Source organism: Synchiropus splendidus, chromosome 6 (assembly GCF_027744825.2).
Source record: "Synchiropus splendidus isolate RoL2022-P1 chromosome 6, RoL_Sspl_1.0, whole genome shotgun sequence".
Lineage (NCBI taxonomy): Eukaryota > Metazoa > Chordata > Actinopteri > Syngnathiformes > Callionymidae > Synchiropus > Synchiropus splendidus.
This window is the reverse complement of record NC_071339.1, coordinates 16,502,195-16,526,622: the sequence shown is the minus strand read 5'-3', so window position 1 is coordinate 16,526,622 and position 24,428 is coordinate 16,502,195. Positions and strand designations below refer to the sequence as shown.

At 42.1% G+C, this 24,428-nt stretch overlaps 1 protein-coding gene across 2 annotated transcripts in view; it reads left to right on the top strand.

The window, feature by feature from the left end:
- The window catches only part of suclg2 (succinate-CoA ligase GDP-forming subunit beta), a 76,183-nt gene that overhangs the window by 41,886 nt on the left and 9,869 nt on the right, over positions 1 to 24,428 (top strand). For both annotated transcript variants that reach the window (XM_053867797.1, XM_053867798.1), the window contains exons 9-10: positions 2,384 to 2,526; positions 22,427 to 22,547. In XM_053867797.1, coding sequence (XP_053723772.1) covers positions 2,384 to 2,526; positions 22,427 to 22,547 — 264 coding nt within the window. The remainder of the gene's footprint in view (positions 1 to 2,383; positions 2,527 to 22,426; positions 22,548 to 24,428) is intronic.

Below are 24,428 nucleotides of genomic sequence, written 5' to 3'. Positions count from 1 at the left end.
TCCAATAATCATGTTTCTGACCCAGTCCACCACTGACCCAGAAGGACGTTCTCCAAGCCAGAAATCTCATGTGATCCCTGTGCGTCACTACAAGAGGAAAGCGTATTATATAAGTGGACAAGAATCTGCTAGTTTTTGGTGTTTTTATTTGGAAAATCTGGAGAGAAACATCACAATAACAAAATGACAGGCACAATATTGCGGCTGGAGGAAGTAAAGTTTCCGTGTACACATAAAGTTATGGACTGGGTGAGAGTGGCTGCAGATTAATGATATTTATCTACTTCTTGTCAGTATAAGCTTCTTTTGGTTATAAGCCGCCTTTGCCTCCTTCTTTCTCGGTCATGTTTATGTGTCAGCAACAACACTAAAGTGTTTGGAGGTGGACCTTCGTGGTGCTACAGCTTCATGTAGTTAACTTTGGGAAAATCAATTTCCATAGAAAATGTGACTTGTATACGTTTTTTCTTCTTTATGGTTGGTGCGACTTACACTCCTGAGTGACTTTTAGTCAGAAAAATATGGTCATCATGAATTCATATATTCTTAAATGTAAGCCTTAAAACAGAATTCAGCAGCTTTTACTTTCTTTTCTTCTTTAAATTGTCATGTGGTTGGACAAATCTCGACTGATGTAGAGAGGCGTCACCGACAGAGCCAGCAAGTCCTTGGCCTCAGTGGCAGTAGCTGTTTTTTGCGAGTAAATGGCATATAAATGATACATGAACCTTGCTGGCATGAGGCTCTAATGTGTCTCTTAAGTCGCATTAGCGGGACCCTCGGACACAGCTAAAAGTTTGTCAAACTAGCTGCAGCCTGGGCTCTCCTCCAGTCCACATTAGGAGCAGCTTTGTGAAGACTCCGGGAGGAACGCCACCATAACCAATGCGTTCTAATTAGCCATAATCCGCCCAGAAAGTCTCCAGCGAGCCAGATTGTTAGCGTTCTCATTAAAGGGCCCTCTCTTGTCATAAATCAAAGCATTTTACTGTGTTCAGCAGCACAAACAGGTGTTCTCACTCCTGTCCTCATCGCCTCATAAACACATTAGATGCCTGTTAGCATTAGTGACCCCCTCCTGCTCCCCCGAACACACACCTTCCTACACACTCCATCTTTCAGCCTCCCTTGAAGTAACACCAGCTTTTAAGCCCCTGTTGTTTCACTGAGTGCTCTGTAATAGAGCTCTGTAAGTGAAGAACCCGGTCGTTACATGGGCGCGCTGCGGCTTATTTCTGTGAGGTGCAGACTTTCTGTCCTTGGCACAGTTAGGCCTTTTGGCTGGTGGGTCTTATAACCTGTTCAAGCACTGACGGGTCTTTGGTGTGTACGAAAATGTGGTCCGTAAATTCTCTGAAGAAAGATGATTTGGAAGATAAAACGCTTGATGGAAGCACACACGTGATTTGATTTCATTTGTTCTGTGTTTTGGCAGGGATACTGTGATGTTTGCTTTAGGTTCTCACATGCATTAAATGGTCTGCTGTACACATTACCGCCATGTAAATGTGATGTGACCTGCTAACTTGTGTTGAAAAGCGGGACACTCCCGGTGTCTTCCTGCTACCTCGGATCTTTGTGCTTTCTCAAGTATCGTACTGAAATGACTCAAGTTTGACAAATCAGATGAACCTGGTCACCATGTTCATTAACCACATCATTACCTTTTTTTGTAATGATAAACATTAGGCCATTTTTATTTTATCTGCAACTGCGTATTTATAAGTAATCTTACACCTTGTACATGTACATATATTTTTGTAGTCTCATTTTTGGTTTTGGTTTTCTTCAGCCTAGATTTTGTTTTTTTTTATAAAGATATTACATGGTTTTTGTAACATGTTGCGTCTGAAATTATGTACAATTCCACTACACTTTAATTGTCTTTAAAACTGTGAATTTTCTCACAGCTACATGTCTGGAGTTGAGGCCTGCTGAACTACTTTGTTTTGCATTTTAATTCTTTCTAAATGACTTGTGAAAGTCTTTGTTCATTAAATCATGTTAAGACATTTTGGCCAGTGACCAATGGTCCAGAATCCGTTTTCAATATTTATTTTCCTCCTGAATAAAGATATCACAGTCACTTATGCATGCAGTGCAAACATGAAGACGCCAATTTATCTGCAACTCCTCTCTGCTTTCTGTCGTCTGCTGCTACAGGTGCTTTTGTTTGCTGTTATTATTCTGCAGCAACTGAATAATTAATGTGAGGATAATGTGCTCACCTCGGATATGGAAGTGCAGATGCTTATATATGTGTTGATTTTGCACAGTGAGCACAACTTTTTTGTGCTGTCTTTAAGACTTTATTGAAATTCCTAATACATGTAATGTAATATTTTTTTAGCCTTTCTTTCATTTGTGCGTATGTGCTCCTCAGTGAACGGCGCCGGCTTGGCCATGGCGACTTGTGACATCATTGATCTTCACGGAGGAAAGCCAGCCAACTTCCTGGACCTCGGTGGAGGAGTCAAAGAGAGGCAGGTGTACGAAGCCTTCAAGCTGCTGACAGCTGACCCTAAGGTAGGCTTTCCTGAACTTGCCTCTGTGGAAACCGGAACATATAGGTATTATTTTGGAGAAAATGTTGAGGATATTGCAATGCTGTGTCTTGTTATTTATTTATGAAGCGTTTCTACCTGCTCAGCGCTTTGTTAGCGAGACAACGGCGCTCATTATACCACAGACCCTGGCTCACAGCCACATCCCACTCATGCGGGCTGACTCTCGGAGACTGAGTGATAATGTGCCATCATTTTCAGCTGCAGAAAAAAAGAAGCTCTGTTTTAAATGCCTTGCTTCCTAAGATTTCCCATCACGTCTCAGAGCCTCTTAAACACAACACAGCTCCAACTCTTGACCGAAGAACTGTTGCAAATGAATTTAAGCCAACTGATGAAACTTCCTTTGAGTCACCTGAGTGACAGCTCGAGGCGTTCTTGGAGTCATTCAGCTCAATGTTTAGAAGCCAATAACTCCAAGCTCAACATCGTAAGCCTTGTAACAACAATGCGGTGCTGATTATGTGTTGACAGTTATTACTCTCCTAATTCTCCCGCTGCTGTCACTCCCACAGGCTCCCTTGTTGATTGTGAATGGCTGTGTGTAAGTGTGCGTGGTGTGTACTTGTAGAGCTGTATGTGTGCTTTGCAGGGACATTTATGCCAGTCCCCACAGGTCGACGCCTCAGTTTGTGGGCTGAAACTCCAAAGTTCTGAGTCATTATAATTGGCTTTAAGTGTGGTTCAGAGTCATGGTTTAGGTTAGCCATTTGTTTTGAATGGCTAGGTTTAGGGTGAGAAGCTGGGGAAAGGGTTATGGCAATGAGAGGTCCCCACGTGAACAGAGATGCAAATGTTTGTGTGTGGGGGTCAAGCATGGAACACAAATGAGTTTTCTCTTTGTTCCACGAGTTCTTCCTTCAACATATATGTATTTCTCCTCTTCCTTCTTCTATGGTTATTTACCATCAGGGATCACCACTTCAAGTCCTCCACCTTGACCTTTCCTCTATCATCTAGTCACGCCGTCACTCGTCATGAACCGCCTTGGTTGTCTTCCTTGCCAACATTCTTAGTCCAACTCTCTCCTTCCTCTCCACAAACCATCTGTCTTTCCAAACTTTTTCTCCAAACTTCTCCACATGTTCCTCTGGCTCATTTGTCATCATCTTATCCTCAGTATCTTCATCTCTGACCCCTGGGTCACTACTTTCCTGTGAAGCTTCTCTGTCACTCTTGCTGCTTCTCTGGGGTCGCAGTTGTTGTCACTCTCCACACCGTCCAGGCTGTGAGCTACTTTTAAAACGACTGTGCTGTAGTGATGTAACCCCTAGATCAAACCATTGTCCAGGTCAGTGTTTTTTATTTTTGCACAAAGTACCCAAGCACTTACCCAGTTGGTTTGATCCTTACTGACATTGGCAATAAAGCAGATTCTGTTTCTGGTTCATTGAAAAAAATTGCACACCACCAAGGGAACCTTGGCCAAAGCGCCATTGTGCTCAGTCAAAAGTCCTGAAAAATTGTATCTACTGACACTCGGCTATTTTGGCCTGCTATTTGCAGAAACAAAATACCGAAAATGTACTTGTTTGAAAACAGTTTCCAGAAAGGGGTGGGCAATTTTATTCTAGTTTGTAGAATTACCAGACAAATCTTTAACATTTTTGCCTCAGCTTCATAACAACAATGAGTATTTGTCTCATCACGTTGCGAGTGTGTGGAAAAGAGCTACTGTACGCATCAGCATAGATCTAAAGTGTATAGAAAGAATTGTTACCAAATGTAATCTCTTATTCATGATTTCATATTATTATATTGCTCATCGTTGCTATCTCCGGGCAAATGAGGCGAAACTAGATCATATACCACGGCACACCTGACACAACGGTTGCTCCATTGAGTAGAAACTAACATGCATTTCCCCCAGTGATGAATGGTACAATGATGATGGATGACTGACCTTTTTATGTCGAGCTATTTATCTGTATGCATCCCCTCCGCTTCGGTTTTAACATTGGGACACCCCTCTTCTAGACACTTCTTGACAAGATGCTGAGAGAAATGGAAGTGACTGAAGTTACTCTATAAAAGCAGTGTTTGGAAAGTCACCATACTTTTTTTTTTTAGAAAAGAAGAGCTATGAGATCATAAAACATGATTATATTCAATTATTTTTCTAGAAATATCAAACATTTCCAGTGCTTGGATTCATATCAGCAAACAACGGTAATTGTCTTCCTATAATGATGCCATGCAGTTACACAAGAACGGTGCTTTCAGTGCCCTTCTTTCTTCCTTTCTCTACGTCCTTTTGTCTTGCTCCTTCAGAATTCGCCATGCTCTCCCTGCGAGTTTGCGCTTTGATGTCTGGAGCTCATTGTGCATAGCAGAGTGGAAGTGGTGCAAATACTGGAGGCAATGAATAGCAGACAGGAATGACTGTGACCACAAAGGCTCCTTTTCTTGGCTGAGAACTTCTTCACTTACTTGGCGTACAGTGTTTTATTACCTAAAACATCATCATTCTCTGAAGTAAAAAAAATGGAACACAGTGAGCAACTGTGTTTGAAGTGTGAGCAACATCAGTTGTGGGGTGAGGGGGGGGGAGTCATCCAATGACTGTGGAACAAAACAAGTTATGAAGTAGTGTGTAGCCAAGTGTAGCCTAAGCTTGTTTGATGTTGTGCTGCTCAGCTGGGTGCACCAGACCATTCGACTTTGTTTGAATTCAGGCCGCAGGCTTGATAAACACAGACACATTTATTTTCCCTGGAAAAAAAAAAATATATAAAGGGCGTCACTTTCTTCATACCCACTTATAGAAGTGTTTGCTGGCCGAACAGGAGAAATGTACTGAGGTTACTCTTGCATCACCTGTAGGCATAAAGCTGCCTGCAAACACCATCAGCCAAATAAGCTAGTTATTGCCCTGCGCCGCTGCTGCAGAGGACGTGGCAGATTGATGTCTGACTTGGTCGTCATCCATTTTGTTCCTTCAGCTCAAGGGTGTTTTCTATACATACATACATGCACACGTTCCTCTCTGGAGAGCAGGCGACAAACATGTTCACATGTGTAGCTGGAATTGTGCGACTGAGATTGCATATCTAACGTTGCGTACAGCATATAGATTGTTTGCTGCCGAAGGTGTATTTTTAACTTTTCACTGAGTGTTCTGAATTCTTCTCAGCGGTTGTTATTCATTTCTCACACATACCAGGATTATACTGAAGCAATTTGGTTGTGTGAATTAGATTAAGCACAATAATTGGCTCGGCACAAAGAGAGAGTCTGGCTGCACATTTACACCAAACGCGACTTGCCACTCTACTTGAATGGTCACTGGTTTCCAGCCAACTAAGCCACTTCTCCTCACCTCTCAAGTTATGTTAAAAAAGTAGGTCAGTCTGATGGGTGGGGGAGTCAGCATGGCGAATTGCAGAGATGGAATTCTAGCCTTTATCCACTGTCTACATTTATTGAAGCTAAAATGGATTTGGTCTCTGGGTCCATCAGATCCTTCGGGGGCACAATCAGCTCGGTGAATTGTGAAGTCCAACAATTCTTATGATCAGTCCTTCGTCCATTTCACTTCTTCTTGTTGAATTTCCCAACTCTGAATGTGTCATCCTAAAATCTGGCCTGTGATTTGGACTTTTCAATTTCAGCATTTTATCCAACAGATCTCATCCCAAACGTATTGCTTGAAGCACATGGAAACGTCACCTGTTGCCCCTCTGTGCTATATTTACATGTGAATCAGTTGATTTTTGTCATATAAATCGTGTGTGAAACTTCTGAAACCTGCACAGTAGTACTGCAACGGTTAGCCAGTGAAGAGTGAGGGTAGTTGTTAAGGTGGTCAACTATCAGCAATGCCTCCACTGTTACCCCAGTAAGGCTGTGTATTGGCAGGTGTCCCCATACAGGACTGGCGATACAATACATTGCAATATATTGCAATACTGTAAGAATGGCAAACAACATTTGTTATAATGTTAAACTCTCCAACAGAGGAATGATCAACAAAAAACATTACAGAAAGAAAGCTTTAGTACTAAACATGTCACAAATGCAGTGGCATATCCAAATATCTATGTATTTTCAATACTATTTCCCCATCACTGTTGTGGGAGTTGTCCCTAAACATTTAGGTTGTGGAACATAATCCCACAATGAACTCTATGGAGTGCAAGGTATCGAGCAAGGTCACATTATTTCCTCTGGTAAAGTAATTGTTGGGCTATAAGCACGATTCTATTCAGCATTCAGCACGAATCATCCTCTGATACCCAGGTACCCTGTACCGAGAACGTACTACACATGTGCCTATGGAATCTAATTATGAGCTGTATCAAAAGCTCCTGCCGGGATACAAATGTAATTTCTTCTTTGGCTAGAACTAAACAGAGCGTCAGCTTTCATCAACTCTGACTGAAAGAGCATAATCTTACATAGAGAATATGGATCTTTATCTAAAGATAGACGGGCAATTCCAGCCCCATTGACCAAACCAGACATTTTTCTCCAGTTCACTGCCTCCGCCTCGGCTCACTAAGGAAACATGTTTTTCAAAGCCTGCCTTTTCTGAATTTCAACTCAACAGGAGGCGAGCCAGTATTCTACCTCTCCAACACTGAATTATAGGAGTCTTTATTTGTATTATTCAATAGAGCTTGCATAGTGACGTATTGCTAAACTAACTGTGGCACCCAGGTGCGTCAAGCAGGCAAGCTGATATCACAATTTTCTCCTGTGGCTCTCTTTCTTCCATCCATTTCTTCTTGTTCTCCCGGCTCACTCTGTGTATGGCTCTTTTCTTCCCCTGTAGCCTTTCATCTAGCTAAATCCTATTAAAGTCAATATGAGGAGCTCCCTACAGTTTCATGCCTGCCAGCTAAATCCTGTAGGAGCCTTCCTTCCTAGTATGTAGATGTCTGAGCCCATGTCTGATGTGCTTCAACATATATGGAGCCATGGAACAGCTCCTTCGAGGTGAGCAGCAAGAACAGTGTTATAAAAGATTACTGAAGTGGGAATTAACCCTGTGGATTTCGTTTGTGTCCCAGAAAATGTATGACATTGCGTATTGAAACTCACACCAGATTATAAATGGTGGTGGGTATTTAAGGGTCACGGAGGACTGTGCCAGCAATCTCACAGGTGTACAGGAGCGATTACGACTAGTTTGGATGGGGCAAATTCCCTCCCTTATTCCTGTCTGTCTCACTGCCAAGTGATGCCTAGTCCAAGATTGTCAGGTTTGTCCACAGTCAATGGTGACAAACACTGTGCGTTACGTTGTAAAAAAATATATGCTTGATATGTCGGAATACCTGATGGTGTGATACTGAACCTATATTTAATGTCCACTGCATAGATACTTAAAAAAATACTTGGATATGTCGGTGTTTTTGAGTTCATTGAAGCTCAACTGGTTGTTACTCGATTATACCCCTTCAGTTTCGAGTAGTAGACAATGAGAGCTTACAAGTGTTCTAGTCTGGGTTCAAACTTCTGCGTCACCATGCTCACCAATATGACGGTTGAATCTGAAACTAAAAGATAGTAGCGGTGGCATTCATATGGTAGCACTGACCAGAGCCAGGCTGTTAGTTTGATGTGCCTCGCTAAAGTCAAATACCCATGAAGCGCAATAAACCCGGGAACTACACCAATGTAGCCTTATGGCTAACATGTATGGAGTGGATGTTCAGAAAACTTTGGAATGATTCAGCTCTGAAATCTCTTCCTCGACTTGTCAGCTCACCATGTCTTAATCTGGTTTTCAACTCAAGAAATCATTTACCAGGAGTTTGTTGTCAATGGCTTTTTGTCTGTGTTGTCTTGATGTTTATGTAAGTACTGATAATACCGCATTTAAAAGTAAATGAAAGATACACAACATTCATTATGGCAATTCTTAGCTTATGTAAAAGTAACCCCAGGTTCATTCCACGCTGATCCGAAACAATCACTATCCCTGCAGCCATGTGTTAAGCGCAGTATTGCAAGGCTGTGTTGAGCCAAACCCACAGCAACATTCAGTCCTTCTGGGACCACTGCAGCTTTTAATCACAGCTGATGTGAAAATACAATAGTGCCTCTTTCAGACAGAGGAAACAAAGCTTTTCCACCTGAAACTGAGTCACACACATGGGGTTCCAGTCCCCTGTGACACCAGGACTGCAACGCAAAGCCACTGAGAATTGTAGAAAGAGCTGGCAGGGTAATGGAGTTCATTCCCAGAACGCAGAAGGACTAAATAGGATACATTCCTCTGAGGGGGGGAGGCTGCAAGTCATTTTAGCCAGTTTTGAGTGACTACCGTCCTTATGTCAGACCACAGCAAGTGTGAATTCAACAGGCGTAATAAATGTGGACCCTTAAGGGCAATGTTCTGTTTGTAATGCATTTCTTTGTTTTGCTTGTACAGTAAGCAGATCTTGTGTAGTTACTCTGTTGTGTCATGGTTTTTTACTTGTAATCCCACCACTACTTTTATTCTGTAAATGCACACTTCAGTGCTGCATGAAAAATGGTGTCGCAGGAGAAATGACAAATATTTGTGTTCTATTCATGTTGGGTCGCAGTTATGGGCCAATGAAGATCTGGAGGTTTTGCAGACCCCTGAGTCGGGAGGGACCCAGAGAGGGTTGGAGGTTGCATTTTCCCCGTCATTTCCTCCCCAACACGCTTCAGTTTACCTTAAGCTCAAAGTTCGCAGAATAAGCTCTTTTGCATTGGATTGTTATTTTGTAGACCACACTAATGTTCTTCCTTGGTGACTGGAACATCCAGTACTATTTTCATAGTTCACCAGTTCAACCTTAGGTTTGCATAGAGTTCCGCCATACCTTAGTCTTGACATCTGCTGGCAAATCTGTCCACAGCTTCTCAGTGCCCGACACTTTTGTGAGTTGTCCCTCACATGATACTGAATATACATAGTGAGAAGGATGATGAATACAATCTGAAATTAACCTTTAACTTCTGCTAAGAGCTGTAGCTGTCCTCTACTGGAGTCAGGACATGAGAGTGTTTGATCGTGGGTGTGGCCCATCGGCTTCCTGGTCTGTGGGCAGACACACTTCTGCAGTTTCCGTCTTGGTAATTACAGAAACGAGAATCACCGTCCAAGGCCCAACATATGTTTGTCCTTCAATGTTTAATATCTTGCATGCAGTAAATATTATTGAAGTAAATGTTTCATATTTCTGGAGGTCAGACATGAAGATTGATTCTTTCTTTGTTCTTCTTTATATTTAAATGTCATATATGTAGTATTTGGTCAATATTTCCCACTCAAAGTGAAAGATTTTAAGAAAAAAAAATTAAGAAAAAGTCACATTTTGCTCATTTTTTTTGAAGAAAAAAGTGAAGCTTCCCACTGCAGAAACCCTACATAATGATGAAGCCGTCATGAATGTGTAAAAGGCTATAGATTGCTAATCCATCCCCCTCCTCACCTTGTCCTGGCTCCACTGTGTCCCTGTTAGATTTTTTTTTTTGCACATGCATGTGCCACACACACAATTGGACCGGTCCCATGGGCACGTGTGATTGAGCTGTCTCCTGCCTGCCATTCCTCATCTGTGAGGAATCAATAGAGGATCTGGGATTGGAGCGCCGGCTAATTGTGCTGTGCTCTCTGGGTTCTCTTATTGCTGCCAGGGGTGTTTTGTCATCCCAGCACCTGGCTCCCTCTGTTAGGCCAGGGGCCAGCCAGCCCGCTATCCGAGCCCTAAAATGTCACCTGAAGGTGTGACGCTTGTGATTGAGCGACCTTGTGAAGACAGGAAAGTTCATCTGTTATATCCAACATTGGTGTCTTCCTGGTATGTAAAGCAGGAAGTCGATTTATAAAAACTATTTTCTTCAAATTTTATAAGTTGTCTATATTCCAAGCTGTATTTGGACTGGGAGTCCTATTGGAAACACAAGTTATGCCTGGATGTGAGTGAATAGTTTGTAAATCATCTAGCAATGTACTTGCCACTGCTGCAGTGTTGGAACAATAAACAAAAAGGGTCGTTTTAGTGATGGTTGACAAAGTGTTCATGAGGTTAATAGCAGAGGCCAAGAAGATGTGATGGAGTGGGAGGTCTTTGGTGGTCTCTTGGTGTCAGGGTGGGGAGACATGCAAGGAGACATGGAGGGATGGAGAGTGCTGCTGGTCACCTCTGCAGTCCAGGTCTGTGACAGTTGTACGGCACTACCACTCAGTCGTGAAGGAGGTGTATGTGAAGGTGTTCACTTGTGACTTCCCACAGGTTCCAAGCTGTGTCACATAGAGACGTTTAAACATCCAAACTGAAAAGTCATATTGAATCACTAATAATCAAAGCAACGCGTGAGTATGTGCAGTCACAAATTTGCCTGCAAGAATTTTTGTTGTGTAAAGTTCATTTGTGATGTCATGGCAAAGCCGGTGACGTCAATTTAAATTTACATTTTTGTTGTCACAGCTTTTTGAATTTCACTCAGGCGGTATAATCCATCCGTCCCCTGGTGTAGGGCTTTTTGTTCTGTCCTTGTTCTGATCGTTTAATTGAAACTGCAAAATATTGTGGATCACTTTTTGTTAATTCTCTCATTAAAACCCACAGTGTGACATGATCTTTCAGAAGACCACCCACTTCTGATTTTGTCAAGTTCCCCGAGGACATTGGCATTTGAGTCACAGCGGCTTATGTTTGTGTTGTCGTCGGAGGGAAAAATTCATGAATTTACTTTGTCAGATTAAATGTCCCTCTCTCTGCCTACTCGCGCCTTCTCAGTGTTTGTACGCCGCTATAATGCCGCCCTGCAATACACGACTTGGAGAGATTACTGCCCATGTAATTGGTTTTCCCAGGCTAGATGTCATATGAGTTTCTTGTCTTATCCATAATCTCCTTTTATTATCAAGTGTTCAAGAGAGTTAAGGCCAATATAAAAAGTCCACTTCATGTACCGGGAGTCAAAGTGGATTGAAGTCTTGTTCAGATGAAGTTCATCTTACATTATGCTGTCAGAATGAGGAACCACTGAAGCCACCGCTAAAGTGAAATGACTCTGACCATGGTGCCGTGGTCAATCTCGATTGTCAGCAATCACTCACTGGTTCTTTGGATACACCTCTCTTCCTGGACCACCAGAGGTGTTTTCTAAATCGGACTGACTACAGGGAAGATTGGCTATTGTGCCAGTGCGGTATGTAGCGTGTGAATTCTGTTGGCGCAGTACTCATGTAATACCTAATTCATTTCAATGATTGTTTGAAATGTGAATGTTTAGCTGCATGTTTATCTGTAGTGAGGTGCGGTCATTGAATAAACCAAGTCAAGTTCAAATGAACATGGAGGTTGTGTCCTGCACCGGGTCAAATCGACAGGGATTCCATTTCTTGGGGAGCCGCTTCCGGCACCGCTTCAAGTAGAGTGGGGAGAAACAAACAGACGGGAAATCTACCTGTAAAAGTGATGTGAGAAAATTTCATCGTAAAAACACGATGTGTTGATGCTACTTGCATTTTACTGTGAGAACAAAAAGTAAATCCCAGCATAGGCTGCAACTCCACACTGTATGAAACCGAAAACAAAGCATGGCACTTGAGGGTGGATGGCGTTCATAATAACATATTATTAATAACATAGTTTTAATTGTACTTTTGACTAGGGATGCACTGATCCACATTTTTGGATTTCCGATCCAATTCCGATACTTGAATTTTGACATCTGCCGATACCGATATCCCTCCAATCCGATACCAGAGCTCAGTTTGCTGTTTTGTTTTTTGTTTTTTTTTCCTCACCATTATTGTTGATTGTGCATTAATTAGAGAAGCCAAATAGAGATCAATGTAAGACCACAGAAGGAAGTCAGGAAAACATGACACTCTGGCAACAGTAAAAACATTAACCTGGAAACAAATTTGCCACTCTGAAAGTTTCTCATCCATTGAATGAATGGATATAAAGACACTGCTTCAATCGATCAGCAGAACATCATACACTTGCTCTTGGAGCATAAATAAATCCATTTTCTGACTGACAAGTGGCGTAAGACAGACACCTTAAGTCCAACATTGGAGATATTTGACGAATTTTAAGGATTGAATCGAACATCTAACATAATGTTTTACTGTGTTTGTTCACATGCTGCGAAGCCTCGTTTAACTGTCTCACGGTCTCGCACTCTTGTTACGTTACGTTTATGTCTACTTTGGGTTCCACTTACCTCATAAATACCTCACATCTCAGAACTGCAAACTGGAGTGGACTTCCTGAGCTACAACTCCTGCCTCTCACCAATGTATAGGAAAGTGGCAGAGCTGAAATGATTCACACCATCTGTTGTCTTTGTTTTTTTCTATTTGAACCTAAATATAAACGTTATTCCACTCTCTTCAAAAATACATTCCCAGTAGGTTCAGATTAGAGCATATGTAACACAGAGGATCCTATTATCTTGTCCTAACTGACACCAAGTGATGCACCTACTGAAGTGGACTACCGACCGTCTGCTCTATTATCTCGCTCAATATCTAATTCTGCCTGGACGAGCCGTTCTCTGTTCTGTATTAGTGACCGATTGATGTGCTCTGAATTTTGCTACCTTGATCAGATCATCCTTGAGCTCTCACCACTACATAGACAACTACACAACACACTTGATGACGATTTTCCCACTTTGAGGTCTACTTCGGTTTGTGACTTTCACCGGCTTTTTGTTCTGTTTGCAACTATTCTGAGGGTCATCTTTAACAGGTCATCCATAAACTCAACTTGGATTTGTGAATTTGTGAATCGTGAAATGGTCCTGTCGTGATGACTGAATTTTAGTTTTTCATCGTACTTCATCACAACTCACTTATGTTTTTGTTTTATCTTTTCAGCTTTTTGTTGTTTTTATTAAGCCTTTTTCTTGCTGCCTGTTTAAAAGAAGAAAAAAAAAGTTTAATGGTATAAGAATATTTGCCACAAGAAGCCACATTTTTCAAATGAATTTGGTATATCAGTGAAACTAATGATGGAGCCATACATATATTTAAACAACAAACAAACAACAAAATTATTTTTCCATCAGTTTGACAATGGCACAATCACGATGGTGACTATATTCAAGTTTTTATATCACCTTATTTAAACTAAAGCTCTTTTAATGTCTTGAAAGTATTTGTTTAAAATTTTCAATTTCATAAGAATTTCAAGTCCATTCAGAGTAGTGGAAACCCTGGCCATTGTGTAGCAAAAACATCCCTGAACAAAAGCAAACAGGCTGCTTTTGTTTGCTTTTGTACAGGGATTCCTCCATGTTTGTTGTTGTTGTTCTCATCCTAGCTGCCACGTGTCTTGCGCATAAGTGTGATCAGTGGACCAGGAACTACAAGTTACAAATGTTCCCTGTTGTCTGGAGAGCAAACTGTTCAATAAAATTTAATTAAAATAATAAAATTTTTTATTATATTTTAACGCATTAATTAGTATATATATATATATATATATATATATTAATGCGTTAAAATATTTTTATCATATGTAATTGTTTTATTTTAATTACATTTTATTGAACAGTTTGCTCTCCAGACAACAGGGAACATTTGTAACTTGTAGTTGTAGTATAATATATATATATATATATATATATATATATATATATATATATATATATATATATATATATATATATATATATAATTTTCTTCATATTTAGGCATGGAGTGTGCCTGCTCCGATGTGTAAGATCCAGTCAAGAAGAAAGGTTGAACTGAGCTTGAGTGCAGGGAGGGCTGTGCAGAGGAGGGGGAGTCTGGAGCTGTGATTACATTGTCCATCAGGCCACAGGATGGCCTGCATCAGCCCACGGGATTGATGTTTGACAGTATAATTAGAAAACTGTCTCTGCCCGTAATCACTGGAGCTCATCTTGCCACAGTCGTCTTCCAACTCAGTCCCACACATACACACCAGCAGGTCTGAAGTGTCTGTGGTGAACAACTCTGTGGGACTGAGCGGGAAAGAGGTCGGGGGGGCGGGGGAGTGTTCCTGTTTCCTGCTAGAGAGCTGAGCCGATGGTCCTGCGGGTCAAAGTGGGAGGCGAGTTTGGTTTCTCACTTGACTGAAGATAGGAAGTGAGAACATGATGAGGTTTTGGAGGGAGGCTTCATGACGTGGTAAAAGGGATTGAAATAGAGAATTACTGTCGGAGGAATCGGAAGGAACGGTCGGCGTCTTGTTTGAACTGCCTTTTCCCTCTCAAGTGTCTGGGAGGACAGCAAAGCTGACAGACAGCAGAAGTTGACTTTAGTGGAGTGTGTTCCTACAGCTCCTTTGAAACACATTGAAACGTTCAAGAAATGCGAAACAAATGGGAAGATATCGAGTTTATATTTCTCGTCAAGCTTATCTATGCAATACTTAAGAGCGCAGGTTAATATTGGTTAATCGTTCAATCTTGATTATTTTAAAAGATTGTTTTCAAAGTACCAGGTTTTGATGCATCTGTAATGTAGACTATAGGAACTACTATCATTGAAACAGTAACAATACAGAAGAAACAATACAGCTCATTTAAAAATTATAGAAACAGTGCATGACGTACATATGATCAATCTCTACTCAACACATCGAAAAATCTAACATTAGTAGCAGTTTTGACAAAAAAAGAAGAAATAACTCTATATATATAAAATACAAGTGTCATTTTTATATGTTCTGTTTCAGTGTTCATTTGTGGGGATTATCTCTGATGTATAGCGAATAGTTTTGCTCACACAAATATTGTAATTTCACTACGTGCCTGTAAAGCTATTTTGTTGTTGTCTGAAGATTGCATTTGCAAATTGCTCTTAGTTTGTTTGTCTTAATAATAATCAATTTCAAAAGATTTGACTTTAAATAAATGTGACATCAATTTGTGTTATTTTTGTCCCTTTTTGCATTTAATGTTTGTTACATGACTCTAAAAGCTGAAGCTGACATTTTAATTTAAAAAAAAATGGCACCTTCCAAGGGTCTGTTTTAAAAACACCTCTTCAGTATCACGACGACGACCAATGAAAAAAAAATTTTAAAAATATCATTATTGGACTGTTTGGAGAATAAAAAAAAAAACTCATATCGCAGACTTGTCTTGTATGTGAAGTCAAGAAACTTTAATTGTCATGTCAGTGGTGGTATTTTGGTGGTGTGAAGTTGTGACAAGGTGACACTTGTAACACTTGAAATGTAGTCAAAGGTCAAGAGATGCCGGAGAAAAGGTGAACCTTAATTCTCCCGACGAGTGCAAAGCCGGCTGCTCTGACAACATCAGAATTAAACCGTGAATTTGACGTCTTTATTCGAGTAATGCCTCTAATCCTCACCTCCAGTTCAAAGATCGTGTTCTCCGGTGACCCGGCTTGCTCTATCTGACTAAAAGTAAGTCTCTCCAAGACCGTCATTGATCTGGAATCAAGTCAGCCGTTCCGTTTTGTGCTTTGACTTTTATCGGTTCCTCTGATCCCGCTAATACCTGAGCAAACCCATAATGGCTCATTGATATGCCGCTCTGCTCTTGGGGCGCCATCACTCCTCTGCCAGCAGAATGTCAGTGGTTAGAAAGTGTCTGACGCATTTGTGTGTGTGAGTGTGCTAGTTTTCTTCATTGAATGATTTTTAAGTTTAAGATTTCTGTGGCGCCGCTCCACTACGGTGCTGGGTTTGTGTCAGGCGGCTTTGCTAACGTGCTAATATGATTTCCCCGTGAGAAGCTCAAGCAAATGTGACACCGCCATTCTGACTCTGCCTTTACTCGGTATTGAAGGGTGAGGAAGTAGAGTGCAAACTCTTCTTGACAGATTTGTGATGTTTTGTAACAACAAATCTATTCGCATTTAGTCGCATGAAGTTTGATACGAAGAGTATTTTAAAATGTTTGGAACTGAGTGTGAAAATCTTATTTAGGACTTTAGCATGAGCACGGATTTTTGTGACTGACTCCTGAGCCGCATGTCTCTGCCCAGATCGCTGGATTATGCACAATCTTAACTGGAACTATTTGGATAATTGACCTTCTGTCTGCGTGCGTGAGAATAATTTAAGTGTGCATGAGTGAGAGGGATGTTGGTTCACTTCACATTCCGATGCAAATGTGTCACTCTGTGGTGATTATGCATGCTGTTCATTAACTATTGAGCATCACAGCAGTTTCTAAATGAGTCCCTGCTACATTTCTGTTGTCAGGTTTTGTACGCAAGTGACTTTCTGCAGCACATGGCTTCTCTTTTCTGCATTTCCTCTTGCGTTATGAGTGACCTTGCCTTTCCGCTGAAAGTGTTGGTATTGGCGGTGTCCTCAGCGGGCCCGTGTGGCCCTGCACGTCTCATCGCCGCCTGATGGACAGCCATTAACCCTCAGTGACGGGGTTGACGAATATTTATGTCTGGCTGTCAGCGGTGACATGACACCCTCTGGGGATGAATAATATGTTTGCCCTACACCAGCTTCAATTGTTGAGTCCAATTCAAAGTGGTTTGAATGTGAACGGGAATGTTTCAGGCTTGAGTGTTGTCCTGGTTTAAGCCCCGTGGCCACCTTCCACCCTGACCACTGTCAGGCCAGGAAAACCTTGTGGTGTATCACTGCGTGTCATATTGACATTTAAATAAGGACTTAGTTTTCTTATTAGTTCTGATATAGTCAAGCACATTTTCTTAAAAATGCTAGTATTGTGGTTAACAAATGCTTCCACAAACATGGAACGTAGCCCTGAAAAAAGACACAAAAATGCTGTTTGAATGTTGAAGTTTGATCCCATCAGTCAAGTGAAAATAAAGTCATGACGTCTGTTGTAAATGCTCAAGTAATAAGAATAACATGGCACTTAAGGTCATTGGTTGAAAAACAGTATCACTTTATTTACCTTATTTATTCGGTGCTCCTGAGGAAGAGATGCTTCAGTCTCTGAGGATCCATCCCTGCCACCGACGTGGCCTCTCTGACATGTTGCAAAGACCCAAGAAGGCGCCGTCATGCTCCACCAGGCCGGACAATTATTTCCTTCTTATCTCCCCACACAGGAGCCGCTGGTGGCTTTTCAATAGATGCCAGTGAGCATCCCACTCCTCATCACCTTCTCTGTGTCTGTGTTCCCATCTCTGCTGCTCTTTACTCTATCCAGTCTGACTTTTACCCAAGAATGGCTCTTGGATTTCCAATGGTTTCACCCTGACAATAGCTTGTTGTTAAGTCATGATGGGAACATATTTGAGGAAACGCATGCACAGCTTATGGTGCGTCCCCAAACTTTGTTGGCGATGGTGATTTACATATTTTTTCCTTCCCACAATTGACCAACAACAACGTCCAATTTTGTTTCCAGCTGCTTGCTTTGCTTTGTCTTGTAATAGAAAATCCATTTGAATTTCCTGTTGGAAAAACTTTTACCTGTCAAGAAGTGGAGTCACTGAAGTATCGGAAAATAAAGGCAATTCCTTCAGGATACAAATATATTCTAAGTAGATTCAGCGAGAGGACAAAACTGTGGTGTATACGAATCGACGAAAGCCCGAGGACACGACAACTTCCTCCAAGTTTCATCGCACTCGGTCCTCAAGACAGAACCACTTTACTTGTCCAGTTACTCCGAGATATTTGATTATTGCTGGCAGGCTTGTCTTGATTTGGAACTCAAGCTTATAAACCTCTAGCTGCAGGGCCTTCACTCGCCCCTTCGACATATCGAGAAAACCCCCTGAAACAAATGAAGCAGTCCTGCCAGAGCAGCCGGTGACAGTACAGGCTGTCTGCAGCAGATAAGACAAGAACAATGGACGTTAATAGGCCACTGAGACACACAAGCAACTCCAGCCCTGTCTTTTCCCACTCCTATCTGCTCGCCATTAACAAAGAAAACAAGATCCCTCTTTCTTTCTTTCTTTCCTGCGGAGAGATTAGCAGTGCTTACCAGGCCTCGAAATGTGTATCTACGTGATAATTTAGCGACGCTTGGTCCGGAAAAGGATCCAGGCTCAACGAGAAGGAATACAAATATCCGCGGGGGCGATATTCACCTCTGCCGTATTTGTAGGAGAATTTTTCACCCAAAAGGTAGACTGATATTCTGAGCACACAGGCGTGACAAATCGTCTACGTTCGACTTCTTTCTCATCGTAAATCCATTTAGCTGCACTTACAATAGCCGACAGAAAATCCTGTTTCTCGTGTAAGAGGCACCTTTTCGCACTTGCAGCTCTGGAAGCTATCAAGTAGCAACCAGCAATGATCCTGAAGAGATGAATCGAGATTACGAATTAATAAAAATGTGGAGCTTTGTACATGGTGCTGTGATGCTGTAAATCCGCTCTTTGCCGGTCCACCTGCAAAGAATTTCTCTGGGGAATCAGGCTGGCCTGGATTTAAGGTTGAAGTGAGAAGAACCTGGATGTTTTTGTCCCAAGGAAGGTGTCGGAGACTTTGTTAGTAGGTTAAATCAAGGGTTTATTTTTTTTCACGCCAGAGCCATGTTAGAAGGGTCATTTCTGTTTGACTATGTCTTCATGCAGAGAGTAGTCAGACTAAACCAATAGCTTCATTTAGCCACAGAGTTGGATTGCAGGGGTTTTTCCTAGTTTACATGCAGCGGCGATACATCTGAATTGTTGAGCATCACTTCAGTGACAAAGGTGACGTCGTTTGGTAGGTTTCTGGATTAAAGTCACTATTCAGTTATTTAGAACAGACATGTTTTTCCACTCGTCTTAGCACGGCAAGGTAACACCACAAATTAAAGATGCTCCAATCGATCAGTCACCGATCGTGATCGGCAGATATCCATGTTTATCTATTGCTGGTAGTGATGCGTCCGCTCCTCCCTACTCGCTGCTCACTGGGCAGCAGTGTGTTTGCCTTGGTAGTTCTTTTAATCTGTCATGTACAGTTTGCATCCTGCAGTACATGAAAAATAAATACGCCATTTAAAGCTCTGGCACTTGATGGAGCACAGAGAGTTTTCCGGGCTCATGAAAGTGAGACCGCTGGTTCCTCTGCAGCAGGCTGTTAGCGCAGCAGGCTGTTAGCACAGCTGACGTTTCACAACACCTACTGGTCCTAGCAGGGAAAAAAAATTAACAATGGGTTCTATGGGGAGATCAAAGTTATTTTATGGTCCACTTTGCCTCATGGCCTCATATATATATATATATATATATATATATATATATATATATATATATATATATATATATATATATATATATATATATATATATATATATATATATATATATATGCTTTACCTCCATTTAAATGATAAATGATGCAACTTTCAACTACGTTTGTCATGTAATTTTTTGTTTTTGTTTATTGTTATTGTAACTACAAATCGATCATCGCATGTATAACGTCACAGCAGAAACCGTCTGCTGCGGCGCTGTCTAAGATTCTACTCTGTGTCTCACTCGACCGACTACCGCCGTCCATTGGAGTTTGGTAATACACATCACACAAAACCTTTTAGTGAAGTAACTTTTGATGGTGGTCGAAAATCAGTCCTTTCTTGGCATTGAAACATATCTTTCAAATTCAGAGACATCATATGTGAGATCTATGAAAAAAATCACTTATCTCTCCATTGACTCCCATTCGTATTTTTTGTTCGCTTAGATCCCGTGGGGCGGAAGTAGATGGGCAGGACTTAAGCTTCCCATGGTGGTGAAAACTGAATTTCACCGTACGGAGTTGTACTTGTTTCCTTGAGGATTGAATGATTTTTAAGTTTAAGATTTCTGTGGCGCCGCTCCATCCTTGAGGATCAGCTTGATTTCAGCTCAGTGACGCTTCACAGCAGCACAAATGCGGCTATCAGCCTCAGGAAACAGTTAAATATATTAGATACTTTGTCATCTTAACAAAGGCAGGAAATTCGAGTGTCCATATTTTCAATGTACGCTTCTTCCCTATAAGAACATTTCGCCCCAAAGGTGGCAAATTTGTGCACGTCAGGACACAAGCAAAACCAACACTCCCAGCTCGTACCTGAAAACACACCACAACCCCCACCACCTCCATTTTTTGGTGAAGTCCATTTACTTACCTGCCAAGCAACATAAATCATGTCCGATGTATCACTAATATACATGGATGTCAATAGGAGACGCTTGAATGGAAGAAATATGGCTCTTCCCGACTGAGACAGAGTTGAAAAATGAGCTGGAGAGAGGAGGAGAATAGAAGCCTCATGTGAGCCAACGACATGCGCCTGTGACTCTGCCGCCCCCTAGCGGGGACCTTTGAGGACCAGTGTGGGGGTGGTGTTTTTGAGAGCTGAATCGTTTGGACTGTTGAAGTCAGGCGCCAGTAAAGGCGTAGTAAATTGAATATTTGCTGTTTCACTAACTGCATAACAATTTCAACTTTTGGAAATGCTTCCAAATCTGGAAGCTGTTTGTATCATAGTGTATGCTTTATAGGAGCATGATTTAAAAGATCATTATGATGCCTCCTTTTATAACAAACGTGACATCTCTGTTCAACATTGTCATGATAATGTTCCTTGCTTCCTTACACATACTCATCAAGCTACTCTCGTGCTGATCAGAAAATCTGTTGAATTCAAAGTTCAAGAATTGAGCTGGATTTACCTGATACAACATATATCGCTCCATCCACCCTCCACCGTAGTCCTGCAAATATTCTGCAAATTGAATTAATACTGCTTCACCATTGTTTGTGATGATTGACCTTGTTGTGTTTTTAACGTCTTCTGGTAGTTTTGAGAGAGTTTCAACAAGAGAGCCCCCGAAATGCTTGTTGCTTCCTGTTGCTTCCTGTTGGTTAACCAAAAAAGTGCCGTAGGTGCTGTGTTATTGTGTACAACAACATCTTTTTCCATTATTGTGAGTAAAATAAATCATGATGATGAGACCGTTGTTAAAGTAGCGACCATAACTATTTAGTGCGTTTGTCTTTTTGGACATTTTTGGAAGAACTGGTGACTTTCATTCACTGATGTCACAAGAGTTTTCTTCTAGCAATGCTTATTTATTAATAATAGCAGTATTTTATGCCATCCAAAACACATACCTGCCACGTCCAGTGTTCCCTCCCTGCTGCAGCCCCCGAGCCTTGAGTTTGATGCACTTGTGCAACTGCGTCCCTGTGCTTCATTACTTGGTAGTCGCATTGTCTTCTTTGAACTGGGTCAGTGCAAGTCATCTTACATTACCTATCTGCAGCACCAAGGTTGGAATCAGGTGCCTGTCTGTGTGTGCTGCCCTGCACTCTTCGTTTGAAGCTGTTTTCTTCTCCTGTCTGTTTGTTCTCGCCGTCTTCCCGCCTGAGTGTCACTGTGTTTGTAATGAGATGTTCATTTGGATAACAGGGCGCAGACAATGCCGCCGTGATGGCCGCTCGCTCCCTGACTCTGTAAACATCATTACCAAAGACTGTCGCACCCGCCAGCCGCTCATCCGAATCCTCGCTAACAGATTAGCAGTGATCACAGACAAACATGAAGGATTAATCCTGTGCACTTTTTAAGTCTGCCTTTTACTACCAAGTGGACCGCGGCATCAAGTTCAGGAGTAGTTTGTGTAATTACACACATAAAGTGTAATGTTTCAGGCTGTAGTAAGCGCCGCTTGTGAGGTTGAGCGGCACAAATCGTGAGGGAAGCTCACTAGGGTTGTTTATGATGGCTGATGAGGACAAATGTGCAGCGTGACATTTGAAAAAGGTTGTGGGTGAATTTGCTGTACAAGTTAATTAGCAGGGACGGAATTGACTTTTCAACCAGCGACCGACTGTGGGAGTTTGATTATATTCTCCCGGGAAAGAGCTGCTCTTTCTCCGTGCCTTTCCTGCCTCCTGTTTAGAGAAAAAGGTTGTCGCATAAAAACACCTGTCTTCTTCTCTCGACTGTTGCTCCGTCTGACCGTCACCTCTCCGGCTCCTCAGGTGGAGGCCATCCTGGTCAACATCTTCGGAGGGATTGTCAACTGCGCCATCATCGCCAACGGCATCACCAAGGCCTGCCGGGAGCTGGAGCTCAAGGTTCCTCTGGTGGTCCGACTTGAAGGTAGGACACGCAGAGTACAGATTTATCGAGATCAATTTCTCAACAGCACATGAGGACAGAAGGGAAGTACATTCATAATTTAGTTAAGAACCATTTAACACAGCAGTGAAAACTGAAGGCAAACCTTGTGGAGCATTACAGTGTTGTGTCTGCTGGGTACTCTGAGTGGTAATTGTAAAATATTCTGGGGTTTTTGGCTGCCAGGTTTGACAGAGGCAGGGTTATAGTTTACTTTTCGTTCAGAAGTCTGAGGAGTTAGAGACAAAGATGCTTAGGTTGCCACTGGGCGTGACCAAAGAGGACCAGATTAGAAATGAGTCTATGAGAGGTGTAGAAGTTTGGAGACAAAGTTAGGGACAGATGGTTTTGACACGTGGTGAAGGGAGACTGAGATGGAGCAAGAATGATGGAGGTGAAGAAGGAGGTCATAGAGGTGTGTCAAGAGGATGATGAAGATAGATGAAGGTGCAGGCCTTCCTGAGCCACACACCTCTACAGGGGGTCTCCTGCTCTTCTACAAAGCCAGCATTCCGATTACCTTCCGCATCCCGCAACCCTGGTTGTCTACTGCTGGTCCAGCATGTTCTGGGATGACAGAATCCACAACCTGCCCGTGTGACTGTGTTATCTGCTGTTTCTCCGGTGTCGAGTCTCAGGCAGACACACACACCTCAAGGACGTAATATTGGGCATTTTTTAAGTTTGATTTTTGATCATCCGACTTTAAAAAAATGATCGGACAAGACTTGAACTCTCGTTCATACTTTCTTTCTGTGTTTGTGTTGGCTTTTAAAATCTATTCCTCCCTCAACTTTCCCACCGTCCACATCAAATGACATCACAACAAACTCACCGAGGTGGAAATCAAGGAACGCCTTTCATGTTCTCGGCCACACTTGAGTAAAGCCTTGTTTTTGCCTAGCAGACCCTCATGTAACCTTTTCCCCGCTGACACACACACTCACACTCTCTCACCCACTCACACACACATGCTTCACACTCCGCTCCAGAGGAGAAGATCATCCATCACCATCTCGCCCTGTGAAAGCACTTGACCTTAATGAAGGTTTTATGACTTTGGATGATTATAGCGACTTAACTGTGATCTGTGGACGAGTTTCCAACCCCCAACAGTTACCGCGTCTCAATGAGCAGTTAAAGCAAACTCTATATTTGACACATGAAGTGGTGTGCTGAATTTTAAATCTAGCCACTTGTATTGATATTTTCAAGTGAGTAATGAGCTGTAAGGGACGACCACTGGGACTTGGTTTTCGGCTCACAACAGCGTCTGTAGGACGCCCACAGTTTTAGTCTGTTTGCCTCTGATAAGGTACAACAACAGCAGGAGCGCTAATATGCTCTTATGCTATTGTCCACCTTGTTTTGTATTTGGACGTTTACCTGAAGTATGCAGTCTGATTATCTGCCGAGCCAACACTTGCGCTTTCATCAACCATTTGTACTTTGAACTATGTCCACTAGATGGTGGCAAAGTGCGTCAATGAGTTAAGTTTAAGAATTCAATTCAAGAAAACGTGCTGCGGCGCAAACTTAAAGTGCCAAATGTGTTTATTGGCACGGCCACAATTCACTTCACCTCACACTGTATACCATTATGCAGTTGCAGCTCAGGTCTCTGGAGTCAAGCTGTCTCCATCGTGGCCTGGAGTCCCAGTCTGACTCGCTGTGCATTCCTCATACATGTCACATCCTGCCGCTGCCGTCATTAGCAGCCACCAGGATAGCGGCACAGACCGCTCTGATTGGCTCACCTCTCGACCTGTGTATGCTAATAGAAGCAGCTATGTTGTGTGTAGGTGTGTGTGAGCGAGCCGAAGAGCGTCAGCGGCTCCCGGAGGCATCAGGCCAGTTGGTAGG